General features: G+C 46.2%; 1 protein-coding gene across 1 annotated transcript in view; it reads right to left on the bottom strand.

Annotated features, from left to right (window-relative positions):
• Positions 1-443: 443 nt before the first annotated feature.
• Positions 444-21,076, bottom strand: part of T265_10337 (hypothetical protein) — a gene marked incomplete at both ends in the record, with an annotated part of 64,591 nt that continues 43,958 nt past the window's right edge. Inside the window, one exon of the mRNA XM_009176677.1 lies at positions 444-537. Coding sequence (XP_009174941.1) covers positions 444-537 — 94 coding nt within the window. The remainder of the gene's footprint in view (positions 538-21,076) is intronic.

The raw sequence follows: 21,076 nt of genomic DNA, 5'->3' as shown, positions 1-21,076 counted from the left end.
CTGGCCCCTGTTGAGTGGCATTGCGATTCCTTCGTATTTTCCTCAATATAGTACATGGTATACCTGGAAAATTACAATGCGCGATTCTTTCGGCCTCAGGTCGGCGCACCATTCTCTAAATCGCTGATTCCAATGGGTAGCTACTTAGCGATCGACCAATCAGCGGTCGAAATTCTCTCGCGTTCACCGCCTAGTCGTTCCCTGTCTCGCACGTGCGGCGGCTTTTTCCAAATGCTCGGTTCTACCTACGTTTCTGAGCTTTAGTGAATGAGGGTAGTCCTACGAAATCATCAATGATATTCTTTTCTTTACTGGGGGACGTGTTTCTACATTAGCATGTGGTCTGTTCAGGATAGAGTTTTGCCAAACGCCCGTTGCTGCTGCATACAGTCATGATCTATTCCTTTTCCCATCGTTTCATCACTCCTATCAGCATATTCACGTTATCCCACTGCTGCTGCCGCGCCGTCACATTTCTGCGGCACCCCTGGTCGAGGAGTGTCAGGAAGATTCGGGTGCCGTCTCAAACGTGGACGTCTTTACAGCTGGATGATAAAAAAAATATAATCGTTCATCTGCAAAACGCTTTCGGTGCCTAGATGGCATGCCACCTCAAGGAAGCACGAGACCTGGGATTCTGCCACGTTGCCCAAGCCTAGACTGGTTTCCGACTCAATCCTTAAGACCTAATTGCCTATTCTCATGATATTAGGCATTGGAGGTCGTCCAACTTGTTTGTCCAAATGACGGATATATGTATATTCAGTTGGTGGGGCACAGTTAGAAAATCGGTTTCAGCCCCATCTAAGCATTTGCTTATGTTTACTTGTGGTCACTGTTGAGACTGATGCCGCATGCTCCTCAGTGTGTGCTCGAAAATAAAGGTGTCACTCTATTCAATCACGTCAGCAGCCAGCGAGCTTCAAACATTGGTAAACTGGCGTGACAACTTGTTGGTTTGCAGACGTTCTGCCCCTGAAGGATGTGCTGTTGGTCTCTCCGTCAGTCTAACCCGACCTCTGCATTTGGACTTCTGTTTATGCTTTGGCAACGTGGGAATATCTCAACTCTCGTGCTTCCTTTTGGTGGCATGGCAGTTGGGCACCAAAGGGGTGCTACGGCTACCATCTATCGATTCCATAATCATCTTTTGTGGGAAGGCATCTTGGTGACCCCTAGCTCGATGATGATGTTAAGCGAACAGACTCAGTAACTCCACATGCACCAAAGGTACGGCTACCATCTATCGATTCCATAATCATCTTTTGTGGGAAGGCATCTTGGTGACCCCTAGCTCGATGATGATGTTAAGCGAACAGACTCAGTAACTCCACATTTTCGACATTCTCACATCACATTCTTGAGTCCTTCTGCCAGACATGTTTCAGCCCTTTGCACCCTGTTTACTGTAATTATCTTGATGCACGGGTTTGTGCTTTGCATTCACGGTAGTAAATGCACAGGTGCACGTGTGTGGTGTGGAGAGTTTTGGAAGCTTCGGGCGTAGGTTTGTCGAAAGATCTGTGTGCAGTCAAGCCCACCCTTGGAATCGACTCTAAATCCACCTCCCGTGTATGATTATGGAGAGCTTAGACAGCCGGCCTGACTATTCATATCGCCCAGGAGGATGATAGTATCTGTGTTCTTGTTTAACAAGTCCCACTTCATGAGCTCGGACATATAGTTCGCGCCATGTGCTGATTTGAAACGGCTAAAGGGCGGGCGACGTACTACCAGTAAACAGAGTATAGAAGCACTGGCAATTGAGGTGGTCTCTTGTGTAGCATGAACACTGTCGGTAGGATCTTTCGTAATTGTTAGGTGCTTTCGCTTCAGCTTGCTGATTTGGCTGACTTCAAATAACTAGGGGATACGGCGTCCCAAATGTTACTCAGGTGCGGGCAGTTAAGTTCTGCACAGCGGTAGTCGATCGGGATGAGATAACACTATCATGAGCATAAAACCATTTGAGTAGCGTGACTTCCTTCTTACAAAAGGCCTCTCCCTTTCCCCGGGCTTTTGCGACCCATCAGTGCTCTATGTCAATCTTTAGGCTATTTGTCATTCAGCGTTTGAGGGATCTGCGCCCGCCATCACAGTCGTTTGGGGAGTTGTGTAGCTTTTCTGAATTCAATCAGAGCTTCTGATCGTAACGAGTTCCAGTGATTGGAGTATGCTAGGGCCTTCAGACAGATTGTACCAAAAACTGTGAGCTTGGCTTTCTTGACATTTCTTCAGACATCTTCCAAAACACCATTGTGTCCGTCGAATTCTGGAATCTTCCTGGTTGACGCATGTCGGTGTTGTTGAGTAACAGGGTCGCTTTTCAGCTGGTGAACCGAATGGCTTCGCATAAGCCGGCGTGGTCCAGAGTAAGGCGAATAGATACTTACCCCCAATGCCTTGATAAAAGTCCAGTGGTGTACTCCAAAATAAACGACAATAATTTATCGAATCTTTCCACCGACAGCTGATCCCCGCATGGTTCAAATGAGTCCATGATAGGACTGGAGTTGGCGGCCTCTAAGTCATACGGCGTGATCTCTTGTGCTGAAAATTCGTACTCGCCAGAAGTAAGTGATGTCCAGCATGTAATCCAAGAAACCGCTCTACCGGTAACTCGGAACTCCGAGTCAGCCGCCAAGATGAACCTCGTCAGGACTTGGTAAGCCTACCTGCGCACACATATCACCTGAGGGTCGAGATGGCCCAAGTGGTTAGTGCGCAAATTTACTGACCGGAAGGTCCGTGGGTCGAACCCGACATATGCCCCTCGGCTTCCCCTATCTAGGCTTGGGCAACCTGCTAGTATCCCAGCCCTCTTGCGACCTTCGGGTGGCATGGCAGTTAGGCACCGAGGGTGCTACAGCTGAACGATCACCTGATAGAGTCAAGATATCTCTAATTCTCTCAGACCGTAACAACCGCGACAAATTTCGGTAGAAGCCGTCTATCTCAGCTTCAGAGCTGTCTTTTGTCGGGTCGTATGGTGAAACAACAAACGAACACCGTTTACAGCTTCCAGATGTACTGATCTTGTTTGGGCCGGTCAACCTAGTCACATGAAGGCTAATATCCACCGGAATTCAGCAAAGCGTACTCAGCCCTGGGACCATGCTCAACACTCACTCCGTGGATACCGCGAGCCATATCATCAGGACCACTGGACACCAGAAAATCAGTGCAAGGAATCTGGATTAATCTCGAGTGGTTTGAGGTGTATGACTTAGCTAAGGCCATGTATGCGTGCTTCGCAGATGCAGTCTACGTCGATGGAGAGAACAAGGTCTCAACAAGAGCTACCGGTTGCCTAATTCAACACAGTAAAAAGTCCATTAGCTGCGACAGCCTTTGGGTGCCTAGCCGCCGTGCCACCTGACGGAACAACGAGAGCTGAGATACTGCCAGGTTACTCAAGCCTAGACGGGGGAAGTCGCTAGACAGAAGTTTCGTTCGAACTACGAACCTTCCGATCAGTAAATTTGCGATCAAACCATCTAGCCATATCGCCATCTCGTGCGTACTTTTGACACATGGTATGCACGTTGCAAGCCGCAATGTGCAACAGATCTTATTTTGATAAGGTCTTCGCTCTCTCTTATCGGGTAACAGTTGAAGGTTTGAGGTAGTAGACAAATTTGTTTACCTGGGCAGCTATATCAGTAAACTTAGCTGCGCTGGTCACTGCCGTCTTCCTGGATGGGTACCCTTAGACGGGCCGCATCAATGGCTAGAGACATTGTCATACAGGGCTCAGTCACGCCCACATTGACGCTGATGCATCCAAGTCAGTGGCTTCAATGCACAGTTTCATTCCAAACCCCCCACTTAACGGTCCACTGACTCCTGAATTTACGCAGTTCATCAGCTCTCGTCTCCAATGCGCAGCTACCTACCCCACATCCCCAGATCATTTGTAAACCAAACTGGGCAGCTATAACAGCTGATATTGATGATGATTTCGATGATGATAAGTTAAATACGGAGCAACAGTAGGGTAGTTGATAGTTAAGTGGATCAAAAGGAGTTGGGTGGAAGACATGTAGAGGGGTCAGTGAGCAGAAAGAAATGTAAAGGTTAACGAGACTTCCCGGCAGCCCAGTCCGGAGAAGGGGAATTGGTTGAGGTACTTCACCTTAAGAGCCCTACCGAAAAAGCAATGCGAGATTGTAGGGTTCTCGGTTTGGGGACTCTTCCCCCAACCTCATACTCAAAAGTCTGGACCGCCAGATTACGGTTGCCAGGGGTTTTTCGAGGGACCCTTCATGGAACCGATTGCTGGTTTGACCAATTCGGTCTGTCACCTTGACGTGGTCGTTGGGCTTGAGTTCCCACGGACTACACCGGCTGGAACGTCGTTTCATATGATGATGCAAGCGTGCCAGGAAGGCCAAGGGAAAGTATTCAAACCAGGAGCAACAAAGGCCCTACTATGAGTATTACAAGACTGTCTGGGGGTAAAGGCAAACTGTCCCCTGCAACAACAGTGTGAAGGTAGTAAGGCGTTCTCTACTCCAGGCGACCAACCTGTCCATATATATAGAAGCAGCCATGCGACTGTCCCCCGAGGAAGGACAGGTTAGAAAAGGCCGGCCCTAAAATCCACGCACTCCGATTGCCTCACGGTTGACCGTGACCGCCGGCGCATTATTCAATACGTTCAGCTGTAGGACCCTTTCGGTGCCTAGCTGCCATGCCACCCGAGGGTTACACGAGTGCTGGGTTACTGCCAGGTTGCTTAAGTTTAGACACGGTCGAAATACTTTTAAAATCGAAGAGTCCTGTGCTGCTCAAAAAGCGCCTGCTGTGCGCAGCAGCATCATTAATGCCCTAATCCCTGCGCCATCGTGTTAGGCCCCTTGCAGCCGAGCAGGAGTAGACTTGTCCTAGTTGATGGCACAACGGTACACCAAGTGCCCTTCTGTTTGAAAAAGTGAGCCGAAAAGAATCTTCATAAAACAATGTCGGCAACTAGTATTTTACCACTAGCTTTGCGCTAACTTTTTGTCTATGACATCTGAATAACAGTCCATTAAACAGAGCCCGCATTTTAATAATAACCAAGATTATCTCGTATGTTGTTGAACCACAATCACACTAGGGTTATATTCAGGTAGACTGCTGAACTGTATTGTATTGGCTTTGTGCTTCTGCTACGTGAAGAAACTGCATCTGTCCCTTCGATATCTGTTGAGGGGATTCGGTTGTTTCACAAGCACATTAAATGGCTATTCCTTCCAGAGTTGGAAAGTTTATCTCTCTGACCGGAAGTATCCCCCAAAAAGGAGACGATATGGCTCAGTGGTTTGAGCGCGAATTCACCGACCGGAAGGTATATGGTTCGAACCCTACATCTGCTTCTGAACTTCTCCTCCCTAGGCTTGGAAAAAAATGGTTCAGCTGTGGCACCCTTTTGGTGCCCAGCTGCCATGCCACACGAGGGCTGCGATACTGCCAGGCTGCCCAAGCCTAGACAGGGGAAGTCGAGAGGCAGAGGTCGGGTTCAAACAGACCTTCCGGTCAGTAAATTCACGCTCTAACACCGAAAGACATTACAGCTGGACGATTTTTTTCTATTCGTCAGAGGACCCGAATTATACGATCTATTGACCTCCAGTAAACTTTATAAAATTTGTCCACTACTGAGTTCGCCACCTATAGGCATCTCTAAATGGATGGGATGGGGTTACGGCAGTTTATTAATCGTGTACTTTATCTAAACAGCGCGATTAACTGGGACGGTGCAGTATTCTGACGATGCTGGAAGAAACCCTCAGTTTACCGTTGTGGATCTGATCAAGTATATTGGGACGCAACATTTTTGTATCGATTGCGCGACTTCTATACAGAGGTATGAAAAGGTGGTCTGGCGTAGTCTCTCATTCGCACTAAATCGATACTTAAATAGTATTGTTGGACTTGGTACACCATTTCTTCATACAACAAACGTTATCTGCAAGAATTTTTTGAGCGTTGTTTCATAGGTATCATGGTGCCTGCACGGCATACCCTTGGTGATGTTTATCTCTCTATCTGGTTGTAGCGAACTTCCTGCTTTTGCTCAAAAGTATTGTCATTTGGTCATACACAAAATGGTGGACGATTCAGAGGTTGTGCTGGATGAAGAGTCAGGTGAATTGTCGTATGAACAAAAAATCCAATTTGCTTGTGCAATCGCAAATCCAATGGCCTCAGAAAAGCTCGCCAAACGTCTTCACAAATTGGTTAGGAAAGCTCGGAGAAATAAGAAAGCTGAATTTGCAGTAAAGAGCATTGTGAAGTCAATCGAAAAGAAAAAGGCAGTCGGTTTGCTAATAATTGCAGGTGACATCAGCCCTATTGACTCAATATCCCACTTACCTATCATCTGCGAAGAACACAACATCCCATATTGTTACGTTCCATCAAGAATGGACTTGGGGGCTAGCGCTGGTTCCGTTGGTCCCATTATGGCAGCATTTATCGAACGAGACGAGCAATACGGTGATTTGTACGATAAGTGCCATGCATTGATTGATGCACTGCCTCTGCCAATATAATTGCGTTTTGTAATAGAGCTTTTTTCTCAGTGGGTTTTTACTTTCGGTTTGGTGGTGCTCTGCATCCGTTTATACCCGGCGGTTTTTCAGATCCTAGATTTTTCTACAGTTTATTCTCACAAGTATCAAGTTTACTTTTACTATTTCCAGAGCTCACAATGAGGAGTGTGGGCTTTGTGTCCCTTATATGTGGACCTGGATGCGCGGAGGTACCAAGGTACTGTCACACAAGCCTTGGCTAGAAGAACCTTCTGTCGTTTTCACTTCGAGTTTCCACATACCGACCTGCTTTGGCTGATGTGTGGTAGGAGAATGGTTTTAATACTTAGGTTGACTCGTCCTGTTTGCTTTCCTGGGCGACGGGGCCTCGAAGATCGTTGTTCATGTTTATTGAGTAGGGATTGTCCTTACTTGGAGGAGGCTTTACTAGGCATCACTGAGAAAAATGGAGTGGGTGTAAGGTGAGGGAATCGTCCACCTCGTTCACTCTCACAGCGGAAGTGCTACTCTGATAGACAACTACAGTTTCGCTTCGTCTGTTTGTGTATCGGAATTTCCAACCAATTACTTGAACAGCAAGCTGCTTGTTAATTCCGTCTTCGAGGACATTACCTTGAGGCTTCTACGGGAGGGGGAAATGTCAGACTTGGATACCAGGAAAGCCCACATGGAAGCTGTCATTGTCGTGGACTCAGGGCGCGTTCCTTGATACTTCTCAGCCCAGATGCATTTATTCCTTCAATAAAACTGGTTCAGCTGGATTTTCACCCGAATTTCCTTCCGATTTTTGCAGCTTTGCTACTTCTGATGGCTTTTAGTGAAAAACTATACCGCAAAACCCTCAAGTACGCAATGAGACAGTTGGTGTTGAAGGGAGTTGGTTATCGTAGGTAACGCCTCAGACGATGTTCATAATTGTGGAGCAGTTTACTTATGACTGGTGGGGCGCCCGTTGCTCGGAGTAGTCAATGTAGTTCATGTTGATCCCTCTCGCTTCTGTCTTTAGTTATAGTTTCCGGGCAGGGCCATGACACTAGCACCGCTAGCATGAAAGCAACGCCTTTTTATTTAGTTGTACTCCATTGGGCGGTACTCATGTGAAATCCGCTGTTTCAGTCGATCCTCGACTTACTGGCTCAGAGTAACCAGTTTTGGCACCTTTATGGATCACATTGAAGTACGTGATATTCTTAAAGTTCACATGTAAAATAACATAGATGGATCGGCAAACATTTTCAAGGTGTTCTCCGGTCATCCATTTACAAAGGCTAGCACAGCCGTATGTAACACAATCCAGTGAGCACTGTGGGAGAGAGCCGATCAGGAGACAATATCGGAGACAGCACCGGATGTATGTATGGGGAGGGGTGTAATATGGCAAGTCCAACATGCGTCTTTCGCTGACAAAAAATCAGCCCGTGATATCGATAGCTACAGCCACTGAATGTGTGTGATGCACTGATCTACGTTGATTAGCGACAGCCTTGTAAACAATACAGCAAATTTGTGTGGACAGTGCTGTGCGCTGTGTCTGCTAGGTACTGCGCGGTTGAGCTGGTTATCGGTCCATTTTTCTCTGGGTCTCCTGTTCAAGTCTTTGCCCAGAGTGTTGTTTGGTAGTTTGATCGGCAAGATGGCATTTTGTTTTGACTACTGAATTTTAGTCAATAGACTGCTCCGATGCTATCGGAATCCCTAACTATCACTCATGTGATGTGTAATTTTCCGCCAGCTTGCCAATCTTACTGTAGAATTTTCAAACTCACTAGAGGAACGTGGAGAGGTGTACCAAGAAGTGAGGCAATCTAACACGGGCGCAGCTGACGATAAAATTTAGGCCAACGATTGGATATAGGTTGATGTTATGAATACTTGTGTGAGGGAGAAATTTACGGCTGAATTTCACTGAAAAAATCAACTCTGTTTAGTTGGAAACCAAGAACAGAGTAGAATAGCCGATAATGCGTTGACCGATGGCGCACTGAACCAAAGGGATGATCGGTATGGACAACAGCACGAAACGCGAGAGAAGTTAAGGGTCACAGCGTAGGATGTTCGTAGTTGACAGGGAGCTGAACAAAGCGAGGAATGGGATTCCTAGAAATCCTGTAGGATTTTAAGTGGAATACTGCAAACGTCATAGAACTTGCGATCATAAAACGGGAAGGTCATTCCTTGATGCAGTAATTTTCAACAAGAGAAGGGACACGACGAAGAAAGGACAAGTGTGACGGAATCAGAAGTGCTGCATCTCCTCTGATCGGATCGCAGTCTTAATCATTGTTGGTGGGAGACACTGTCTTGGATCTAAGAGTGGCATTTTTTAGCATGATTCTCTGTTTCCAACAAGCATTAGGACCGAAACAAGAAGCATTAGTCCTTCTGAGGACTCCAAAGCGGAGTAAAACGTTTGTCGTTTTGGGCCGGTATGATATAAGGATCCTCCAAGTTCTTTAACATGTTTATCTACAAATCCGTCGCATTGGACTGCATTCAAAAGAAAATGATGTAACTAGCGAATTCAAACCACACTGAATCGATACAGGCACGCGAAGTCGACAAAATTACCTCCCTCCATCGACGTGTATTATCTGACAGACAGCCTGTTCGATTCCGGTGAGCTAATAGTGTCTGGTATGACCAAAATGCGCTTGTCAAGTTAACCGAAACGTTCGAAGCAGATGGAACTATTTGGGGATAATTAGGATTCAGGAAGAGGATAGCGCTAGTTTATCTGGAAACGACACGTACTCAACAACTTAGGCAATGCATTTCGTTCAAGGTAAACGCAAGCCGAACCTTACCGGCAAATTCGTCATCCTGCTCGACCCGTAGTAGCATTTTTACATGCTGCCTACATGTTCCCATATTTCTATGAAGCAAATAAACCAGCTGTATGTTGCAGAACACAATTTTTCAATTACTAGCCTATTGTTGGGGTGATCGTGATAGTGTTAATTGTCATTTATCCGTTTCTGTTTTTGTAGCGGCAGTGGTGTTCGAACTGGTGTATCTTAGACCATTTGAACAACTAGATTATTCGAACAAGGAAACCCCGTGTGTGCTTGGGCCTGTCAAACGCGACGATATTTTTGGCTTCAGGAAAAATTGAACTGGCTAAATGTTTCGCTCCGTCCGATAAACACAAAGGTTAACATCTGTGCGTGCCCAAGGCTACGCTGTCAGTATAGACTTATGTGAACTTAAAAGCGCACTGTCCCGCTACGAAATCCAATAGAGGTCGAGACGCCAAGTTCGTCATTTCAACAACACAGCAGCAGAAGCCATCTGTTGATGTGAGTTTTTCCGACTTCGTTCCTTTTGCCCTGGTGACTAACTGTAGAAACGAGTAACAGTGTGTTAAAACAGCTGAACGGTTTCTTCAGGGTGTTATTAATAGTTCGTCATTTCCAGCAGGCCGTGGCTGTTTCATATCCGATGGCAGTGTATTCAAATATGAGAAACTGGTGTTTATGGTGACTATGGTTATCAGACACATCCAGAGAATGTTTCAAAGCGATAACAGGAAGGTTAAACAATGTATTAAGCCTAAACCGTTTATTTTGGACGAAATCTCCCATTGTCCGGGGTCAGAAAAATAACCTAGCTGTAGACTAGGAGCATACGCAATAAATCAATTTTAGTTAGAGGTGAGTCTTCTCAATCAAGGAAACTAAGAATACTGACTTGCTATGTACATCCACATATTCTGGCGAGTACTACATCAGTCTGTCGTTACGGGTATGTTAGCGAAAATAGTATTTGGATAAGCCAGCTCAGTGGTTCACACGCCACATCATCAGAAGCTGATTTCTTTCTCATCATGCAGTGTTAGACCGGCAAACTTATATTACCGGTCCGAAACCCAATTGAGAGCAGATAGGTTATACTAACCCATCTAGCGTGCGAAGACAAACACATAGGGCCCAAAAACTGATTTTCATGGTTCCTCTGGGACAGAGTTAAGGAAATAGCAGCCAAGGCGTCGTCCATATCCACCATAAACGTGGCGAAGTGTTTCATGAACGTGTCGAGACGGAAAAAAGTTAATGTGATGAAATTCATTATGTGGAATGGTACTCTGAACTGATCTCACGCTTTCGCACTCGCCCATCATTTTTATACCAGTTCTTTCTGTTGGAGACCGCCACGTGTTGAGCAAAATTTATTCATTCCAGCTGTTAGGAGTGAAGTTCGTGAAGAACTTGGGCAGTTCTGAAATTTTATCACAAGACTTACCATCAGCAGATGTGTAATCAGTCACCCGAACCCCTGCTATTGCTCACACCGGAGGACGTTGCGATCATTCATGCGAAACCCGTCGTGGGTCGTTAACTTGTTGTTTTCAGTGTCGGCTGTTTTGCTGTCAAGGTACGGTTAACATGATCAAACTCTATGTCATTTTGTGTGGTGTAGTTGTCATCTGGAGACACTGATTGATACGACCGTCCGAAAACGATTTCCTAGAGTTAGTCCTTTTCGAAAAAAAGTATTTATAGAAGCTGGATGGAACTTAGTTCCTAAAGATTCAACCATGCCAGGAAGGCCAACGGAGAGCAGCCCGACGAAGAAAAACGAGTCCCTGTACTGCGAGTGATCGTATTACGAGACGGTTTGGGGTAAAGTCGTACTGTCCTCTGTGATAGGAGTGTCAAGGCAGTAAGGTGTCTCCCCCAGGCGACCATCATGCTCGTATGAATGTAGTGATGCGAACTTCTACCGAGGAATGACACGTTAGAAAAGGTCGGCCCTAAAAAGCGCGCACTCCGATTGCCCCACGGTTGACCGTGACCGCATTATTCAATACGATCGAAATACTTTTAAAACCAAAGAGCCCGGTGCTGCTCAAAAGGCACCTGCTGTGCGCAGCCGCATCCGGAGTGATACAGTAATGCCCCACTCCTTGCGCCCTCGGGCCAGACCGGTCCCCCACAGCCAAGTAGGTCAGACTATTGAGTCACCGACTTCGGGAAGGGTCCCACGAGAAAACCCTAAAAACCGCTGTCTCGCGGTCCAGACCTAGGGGCAGGGTCCCTGAACAAAACCCTACATCCTTCCACTGCCTTGTGGGTCAGACTTTCGAGTCAAAGGCTCAAGGTGGGCTCAACTAACCTCTCTCCTTCGGCCTGGGCAACCGGAAAGTATCACTCAGGTCTGAAAGTGTCTTACTGGACTGGATCCTAGTAAACAGTCGCCTTTGTACTGTGCGGTTGTGGGGCTCAATTAAGATTAACCCCGGTCGATGTGGTAAACGGTGTTCGTTTGTCGTGCCAGCATACGCTTCAACAAATAGCAGTTCTGAGACTGAGAAGGACGAGTTTTATCAAGGTCTGTCACGGCTGATTCGGTCGGCAAGAACGACCGATATAGGATTCACCCTGGTGGGTGATATGTATGCCCAAGTTGGAGTACTAAGTCCGGAAGAAGTAAAGTTAGGTGGTCGATTTGCAGTCGATGCTGAGCGTACGGATAATGGGGGGCGGCCCCTTCAGTTGTGTGCGAATCATCGTCTGTTCCTGGCCAGTACGAACTTCCAACACAAACGCTCACACCGAGTTACTTGGAGGCCACCTACCACAAGACAGTCGTGGACTCAATTGGACCATATGGTTATCAGTTACTTGACTCTGATCACACCATCGTGCGGGCCTGCTGGGCATTTCCCTTTCCGCCAGCTCTGCGCGTGCCGAGAGCAACTCTGTTCATCAACTTGGACAAGTTTCAGTAGCTGAATTGTGTCGAGCTGATCTGGCTAGAAAGCTACTGGAAACACAGTCATGTGGACGGCGAAGATTGCTTGATGTTTTAATGGAGGCGAATCAAGGAAGTAATGCCGTCACCTTTCAGAACTGTTTTTCCGGCCTATCAGACTCGACTCAATGAACACTGTATATTTTCGAAGTCAGCAGGTCTTATTTCTACCAGAAAGACCATACCAGCAACTAGCGATTATGATGGCGCACGCAGATCCTTCAAACATCGGATAATCAGGAGCTTGAAGAATGACAGAACGCTGGTGGATTTCGAAGGCCCGGGAAATGGAGAAGGCTTTCGCTGCCGGCAACAGCCGCGCCCTGTTTCAACTGATTCGGCCAACGGGTTAGGAGAAGATAGGTGTCAACGAGACAGTATGCGAGAAAGACGAAACAACGATTCAGTCCCTCAATCGCCGTCTTGAGCAATGGGATGAGCACTTCCAGGAACAGTTTACCTCGTCTCCTTCAACACAACCCGCTTGGAAGAACCAAGCGGGCCCGAATGGAACATTGACACCAACCCACCATCAGCAACCGAAATCCAGCGTGAGATTTCAATCTAGAAGCGCGACGAGGCACCTGGCTGGGATAGTCTAACCCTCGCGCGTCCTGGTGAACATTCTGAACACCACACGACAGAGGATTTGGAACAAAAATAGGGTACCAGCCGAATGGAGCTCTTCGACCTTCATCCCAGTTTTCAAAAAGGGAGCGAGAACGTCATCTGAAAACCATCGCGGTATTAGCCTCGTATCCGTCGCATCTAAAGTGCCTTCTGGTATTATTTTGCTTATGTTGATGGATTATCGGGAGAAACAGATTTGTGAAAATCAAACTGGGTTTCACCCTGGTCAAGGGTGCATCGACCATATCTTTGCCTTGGGAAATTCTTGAACAGCGCCACTCCTTCAGACGTCCCACGTTGCTCGTTTTTCTGGATTTGAAAGCTGTTTTTGGCTGTCGATCTTCAGCAACTTTGGCATTGTCTGGCGATCAAAGGTGTCCCTTCCGAATTTCTCTCCCTTATGAGGGCACTGTATGCGAACTCTTGTGGACTCGTACGGGTATACGGGAAGCTCTCACCTGAGTTTACATCCAGTGGTGTAAGACAAGGCTGTCCCCTTTCCCCTTTCCTCTTCGACTTTGTTATTGATATGCTATTCGAAATTTCTCTGCTTGCCTCTGAAACTTCGGGAATCGAAATGTCCCCGGGACGTTCCCTCACAAACATTGAGTATGCAGGCGATATTGCTCTCCTTGGTTTAGATCCCCAAACTCAAACGATTTCAAATAACCTAACTAACTCTGCCGTACAGTTTGGCATGTGCTTCACACCCGCAAAGTGTAAATTGCTGCTACAAGACTGGATGGGATCAAACCTACACCTCATGCTTGCAGCTGAGCCAATCGACGTGGTAGATAAATTTGTTTACCTGGGCAACTGTATAAGTTCTGGTGGACTGGTTGGAAATGAGATCATTTATCCAATCCGAAAGGCCAGAGCAGCTTTTGCCAACCTTCGACACATGTGGCGCTGGCGTGAAGTGAGCTTGTCTGTCAAGGGAAGAGCTTACACTGCAGTTTTGCGATCCATACTGCTTTATGGATCAGAGACGTGGCCCATACGCGCAGAAGATATACGGAAGATGTCAGTGTTTGATCATCGGTGCCTTCGCAGCATTGGTCAGGTCTGGTGGGAACATCGGATTAGTAATGCCGAGGTACGCCAGATAGTTTTAGGAAGAAGGCACTCTCCAACCATGGATGAATTGCTCACGCTTCATAGGTTTAGTTGGTTTGGACATGTGCTCCGCATGCCAGAAGACCGTCTGCCTTACAGAGCTCTTTTCTCCCAGCTCTGTGCTGAGTGGAAGCGACCGAGAGGTGGACAATGTATGACCTAGCAACGAAGTACGAAAACACTAACCAGTAAACTTAGTCGGGTGGGCAACTACCGCTCCTCTGGATGGGGACCCCGGGACTCAAACCACTAGTGGCTAATGAAATTGGCGGAAATGGCCCAATGGCGCAGTCAGTGGTGCTCGTGCATTAAAGCTCTTGCCTTCAATGCGTAGGTACTCAATTTCCGAACAAACTGAACATGCTTCCACTTTTCCGTTTCCCGGTGATCGAAACTGTAGCAGCTTGAACCGATGTACCTGTTGCACACGCTTATAGCTGATCAATTGAATTGAATTGAAGGGGTCTCCTTCGAACGTGACAGTTTTACTAAATGTCTGTTTGAATTCACCTATTTCCAGATCTCACTTATTCGTGCCTTACATGCTACAATAAGTGTTATGTGAAATATAGACTATCGACGGATGGACATCCCCTTGTAGGCCCAGCACGGTAGACTGATGACTCCGTTCGTCTTGCATCGGTTTCGCGGGCAGCGTCTGCTCGTCACATGGCGCTGACATCCTCAGGTATCTCCAAATCAATCTTTTAGCCTCGACACCTAGTCTATCTGGCCGCGCTCAATATCCACATTTTGATACAAGCGGGACAACAAGCTGTTCTTGCACTCACACTGGGCTCGCTTGACATTGATGTGTGTATCAGAAACGAGAATCCAAGATGCAAGCACAGTAATTGAGCTAACCGCTCCGTTAGTCTCCGCTCGCTTCCGGCTGTTCACCTCTTACGATCCAGAGGTTGCTGCGGCGGGATGTGTAGGGGTTGGTATCGTGCTAAGTCACCAGGCGGAAGGGTCCTTACTTGACTAGATACCTGTTGATAGTTGCCTCTGCGCGGTTCGTCTGGCAACGTCTGTGAAGGATTATCACAAGCGGCACGTTGATAGAAGTCTGTTAATCGTGTCTGCCTACGCCCCAACTGACTGTAGGTTCGACGCCATCAAGGACAGGTTTTAGGACGCCCTGAGTGCTCTGTTGCGGCGAGCTAAAACCTCAGATATCGTGGTGGTTATCGGAGATATGAATGCACAAGTGGGAGGCTTAGCGTATGTGGGACTCAATTAGGAGGCCGGCATGGACTGGACTCGGTACGTACGGACAACGTTGAACGATTGCTTCAGCTGTGTGCTGATCGCAGGCTGTTTTTATGCAGTCGTCTGGCCACTTAGTGTCCTCCGACGGCAGACTGGCCACAAACTCAAATCGACCACATTGCCATCAGCTTCCGATGGCGTTGATCAATAACTGACTGCCGGTTGTTTTGTAACACATTTGTGGATTCCGGCCGCGCGCTCGTCCGGAGTCGCTTCTCTCTGCGTTTTCTAAGGCCCCATAAGGTGCGGACAAATCGCTCAGAAACTGAAAGACTGACAGATCCGGATGTTAGACGTACTTATCAGAATCGTCTTCTAGAGTCTCTTCCAAACGCTTACCATGTTTCAAGGATGTCAATCACTAACCTAATCCGATTGGTTTTCGTACGCTGTAAAAGAGTAATTATTTGGTTAAAGAGTGTTGTCTATTAGTACACAGCATGTTCTGGGTGATCGTCTGACGTCTCCAATGGTTGCAACAATCGTAGCACATTGAGCATTCCGTTATGTTACAGAATACTGATGTCGATTGACGACTTTCCTACGTGAACTACAGACCTGATCCACTGGGCCTACGGAGTCTCCTCTACCACACGTGCTGGACAAGTCCGCTTTCGCCAAACAGCGCCTAGTTTCTTCAGTCGTCCAAAGAACCGTTCGATCGGGCGCTAGATGTGCTGGCATTGCTGCAGAGCAAATACGGCTAATAGGATCTGAAACAAAGCACAACAGATTCAACGCCAGTCGCGCTGTTAGATGGTTCTTACCGGAACTCCATGTACGTCAACTTTGAGAGGTTAACACCAACAAGACTTCTGAGTTGCCTACTTCCAAGAATTTGTTTTCGGAGGTCGCAAGCCTTGTGGAATCGGACAACGATACCGGTTATGTCTCAGGAAGGCGTCCAGCAGTGAAACGCCTATATGCACGAAGTACACGAAATTTTAAGGAATATCGGTTTTAGAGCTGAACCATGGATTCAGTGATTACCTGTCAATTCAAAGGTCTTCTAAAAACAGGCATGGTGGGGCGTTTTCATGAAGTTCTCGGTGATTTGTAGTCGAAGGATGCTGTGTTACCAGCTTGATTGTCGCTTAAAAGAAATGCAGTATGAACCCCTGTGTTTAGAAACCCCTATTTTTATTCTGTATATGATCCGATACACAAATTTTCCAAGTAGCGATCGGCCAATACTGGAAAATTTTCTGAATATTGACACAAACATCGTAGTGATTTACGAACAAACACTAATGTGCATGGTAAAATGACGTCAGGGTGAGACTTGATTGAATTTCTACTAGGTGTAATGTTTTTCAAGTGAATGCGCTGCATGCCAAGTATGGTGCTTCAGCATTCAGAACGGATGAGGCCTTTTTTTCCACTGAGATCTCTTTCTCTTCACAAAATCCAAACATGGATTTGAGAGTAGATTATCGTAATACTGTTCTAGGTCGACAGGAATGTTGTTCGAGAAATACATCAAAGTAATAGAAAAGTAAGATCGAAATGGCCGAAAGATTGTGGGTGATTCTTAAGATTTTGTCTTTGAGCACCGGTATCATGGTACGCAACTCCATGGAGAAAGTGCAGGCAAACATGGCATGAACAACTGTGTTCTGATATTCTCCTTGCCTGTCCTGTTTAGAAGAATGTTAGGCTGAAGTCACGCGTTTTGATTAATCGAGAATTTTGGTTTTTAGTGACAGGGGTAACCAGAAGAAGCTCGGACGACGTCGTCGATTCTCAAACCATTCCCAAAAACTCCATCGCTGTGGACTGAGCAAGATGCCTAGCCATCAGAGTGACCTCGGTTTGAGCCAATTCGATTGTCCAAATTACGGATTTTTTTAGTCGGCTAACTGGATTTGTAAGGAGTATGCTTGCGGATACGGGTCCCCATAGATTACAACAGCTGCTTTGTGATGTTTCGTCTTGTAGGTATGTTTTAATGCAACACGGACTATGTGGATTTTTGGAGGTATCCGACAGAGCAGTGTTGGCTTCTTGATGGTGTTAAAAGAAAGGAAAACAAATCGATCCGGTAGTACACGTATGCGTCCTCTCCGTCCTTGTGTCCACATAAACGAATGCTGACCGTTTGTTCTAAGAGATGCTAGAAGCATGTGATGTTTCCAGTGGTACTTCGTGCATGTTGTTCTAGCACTCCTTGGCTCGTTTTGGATGGAGATTGTCGAAATCTGAGGTATGAGTTCTTAATATTGTCTTCCAGCTACGGCGAATTCCTTCATGTCGAACCTCACGTGGGTTTGTTAGTGCCCTGGGTTTAACCTTATTAGATGACCAGCACTAAAAAATGTGTTTTACCAGAATGACGATGAGTTCAATAAAAATAAATACAATGCAAGAAAAGAATGCGTCAAAAAGTGACTCACTGTTTGAGGACAACTGAGGAGAGTTCCTGAATGAAGTTACGGACCTGGAAAGTGTCTTCTCTGCAATATAGCTGCTACAAATGTTCCGTAGTTGTCCGTGGAAACTTGTGGAGCTCGGTTGACTTCCTGTCCTGTGCGTATGTGTGTTGGGCCGAGTTGCATGCCTATTTCGTGTGTGTTGTGTGGTGAGAGGGGCGTCCGTTCGTATTCGATAATTGCACAAACATGGATACCGCTTGATCTGATGTGGTTGAAGTTCGTAAGCTTGGTGCGTGGCGCAGATGTCGGCTAAGGTTCCAAGTGAGACAGTTGTTACGTGATTTGAATGCTTGTGACGCGCGATCTAGTGAGTGAAGGCTACAGGCTACTCAAACAAGGACGTGTCCAACATTGGGCATTCCGCATATAAACGGAACAACCACATAACTGTGTTACAGGCATGAATTGACGTTGTTGAGCTTGGAGGCAGACCACATGCACACCAAAGTGCTTGATTTGGAGTCATGTCGTGTTGAATAGCTCACTCCTGTTCTTAGCAGGCCACATTGATAGGTCCCATATCTGTGGACTACCGACAAAGATGGATGTACACAGCTGTGCATTGTTTCATATATTAAGATAATGCGTAGTTTCTGTGAAAATCACACCAGTGAGGGATTTGGTCACAACACACTGTAGAGCTTACTGTAGAGCTGTGATCAGGGGAAGAAAACTTCACCCATTCGACAGCTTGCATATGCTTTAGAGAAGTAGGGCCTGGGAAGATTTTCGGAGAAATAGCATTTGTATCTTTCCTGGACAGCGACTTCTACTCTAAAAGCTCCATACAGACAATTTGCTTTCTGTAGATCATCTGTCGTAACCAGTGAAGCCACGTCACAGTAGGTTTTTGACAAAAAACGTTCCACAATAGTTTCACGTCGTTTTCATTATCATACACACAGAGATGTACTCAAGCGTCAAACCGGTGGCCTGTTGTAGGAGTGAATACTTCCTCTGAGGTGTCAGGACGTATCCTCCGTCTTCATGGCGCCTGCTACAATGTTTATTCGAATTTTCAAGTGACACTGACAGAAATGTTAACTATCCAGTTGCAGTTCACGTGCACAGTTTTCCCCGGTATGACAGTTACCGAAAAGTGCACTAACCTGCTGGCGCCAGTCAGGCTATTCAAGTTACCTGGGTACGATTTCAGAAAGTTTTGAAAATGAATTTTATTTACATCCATAGTTTTGGTACACTACGGCTTTTTAAGACGATAGTGAGCAGTAAACTTATCTTATAAAGGAAACTACCCACTAGGTTGCCGAAGACTCTTCGACAACCCACTACCAGTTTCGCCTTTCTTGGGGCTCATCAGGTGGGCGCAGTCCCTGAGGCTCTGTCAACTTTATGTTCTACTTGAACTACTTGACACATACACTCATTTGCAAATCAATCTGGTCTTCACGGGAGGCTTAACTGAACCTCTCGTGTATGATATTCTTCTGACAAGTGTGCTGCACGAAGGCCGCCTCATGTTTCGGTTGGTACCAGTCATATGTCGTACGTCCCTCTGACATCCTGATGATATGTTTTATTGCACATCTCGTCAGATAGCCTGTAGAGGAAGCTTATCAAGCACAGTAAACAAAATTTGATATGGGATATCTAATTGTAGGCTGTACTGATTGGCATGAACGATAAGCGATGGTTTAAAATTTGGAGCTGTGAGTCCTCTAAAGCAGCGTCTCTTTGCTCCGGGGCGTGAACTCACATGGATTAACGGTGCGCCGCAAAAAGACCTTAACAATCAGCGACATTTTTTAAAAACATGTTTGCTCCCACTATGTCTGCTCTTCGGTGAAGTAATACATAACTCTTTTGTGTGTCAACTAATACTATCAGGTGAAGACCTCTAACTACCCGATTTTTGTTAGACGGCGTACTCATTTCGTTCAGTGAAATCCTCCGGTGATTCTGATCTGAATTTTTCAGTTACCATGCGAGTACACTTGTCCAGCTACCTGGCATCAGCTCCTCGTTGAAGCTACACTAGGCCTATACTTCCTCACTGAATAAATAGATACTGAACTTACTCTTCGATCTCTAGGATGAATGAAAACTGACACATTCTGTGTTCACAAAATTCGTGACATCATTGAAGGGGACGCCGCTAGTCGAGCAATTCGATTCATTTTTTAAAAATAGGACGACCGTACATGGATACCGGGTATTAGGTCAGTGTCTTAGTGGTTGTAAAAATTTCGATGTCCATTTCGAACGAATAAAGCGATTAAATCAAGAATGCTAATTAGTATAGTCACCTGCTTTGCATAAATGGCCTCGCTAATAACGCTGGATAGTCACATCTGACTGTCACAAGCCTCTGAAATACTAACAAAAATTGCGCCCCTTTTGACTGATTTTCTTTATCTTGATTGAAATTTATCCAGTGCCCAACCCCCTCTATTAAATATATTCGAGACAAATTGCTGCATTGGAATGCTGGTCTCTACTCATATGATCGTCTCAAGTGGGGTAACCGCAATTATCAAAAAACAAATCCTTTACTTCACACGTTTATGGAGCTGAATATCTTATGTAGGTGAACCCTAACCGTTGGCAATGGTAACGTTTGGATGTTGCACGAATCTCTACCCATCGCCATTGAAGCCTCGCCTTGTTTCCGACGCCATTGAACGTCCTCTGAACTACTCCAGTTTACCATTGGCAGACCCCATGCTCTAGTTATATGTGCCCATTCTTTCCAAAATAGCGTTTTCGAGTAGCTATTGAGACAGGCTGGGTCACTCGCTTGCTCACACACTTCACAACACTTAGTTCAACCCATTAAGACTCAGCTATACACAATTAGTAGTCACTCGCACTTAGTTGATTCATCTAACTGCGATCTGCATGTGAGGAGTTAGTGGTCAGCTATTGTGTACAACTATACCTGGCGCTCGAACAGGCCTTACTCCTTCTTGGGGTTCGACGAATGACGTGGGAAAAGGTCTAAGAGTTGGGGAAACATGACCAATGTTCCTTTCCTAATGGACCTGACCAGTCGGACAGAACTACAACACAGTTTAAAGCACCGTACAATAATGTGGATGATTGCGGAGCTGCAGGGCTCAATACCCCAAGCCTTCTTTGAGTCGCTGAAGTGAACATGGTGAACATATGTAAGTGTGAATCTGAGTAAAATGGTTACCAGCCGAGCTAAAATCAAGTGATAGAAAAAACAATTTTAAACGGAAGATTTTTTGACGCACCCAGCACGCAGTTCTTTGCTCGACATGTCTGATCAGAAAATACCAGTCTGCGCTATCCTTATAAGCCTACGATTGGATTCGAAGAGACTCTTTCCCTGATCGTTCAGCGAGTCATTCC

This window comes from Opisthorchis viverrini, assembly GCF_000715545.1.
Source record: "Opisthorchis viverrini unplaced genomic scaffold opera_v5_354, whole genome shotgun sequence".
Taxonomy (NCBI): domain Eukaryota; kingdom Metazoa; phylum Platyhelminthes; class Trematoda; order Opisthorchiida; family Opisthorchiidae; genus Opisthorchis; species Opisthorchis viverrini.
This window is presented reverse-complemented; position numbering and strand designations above follow the sequence as displayed.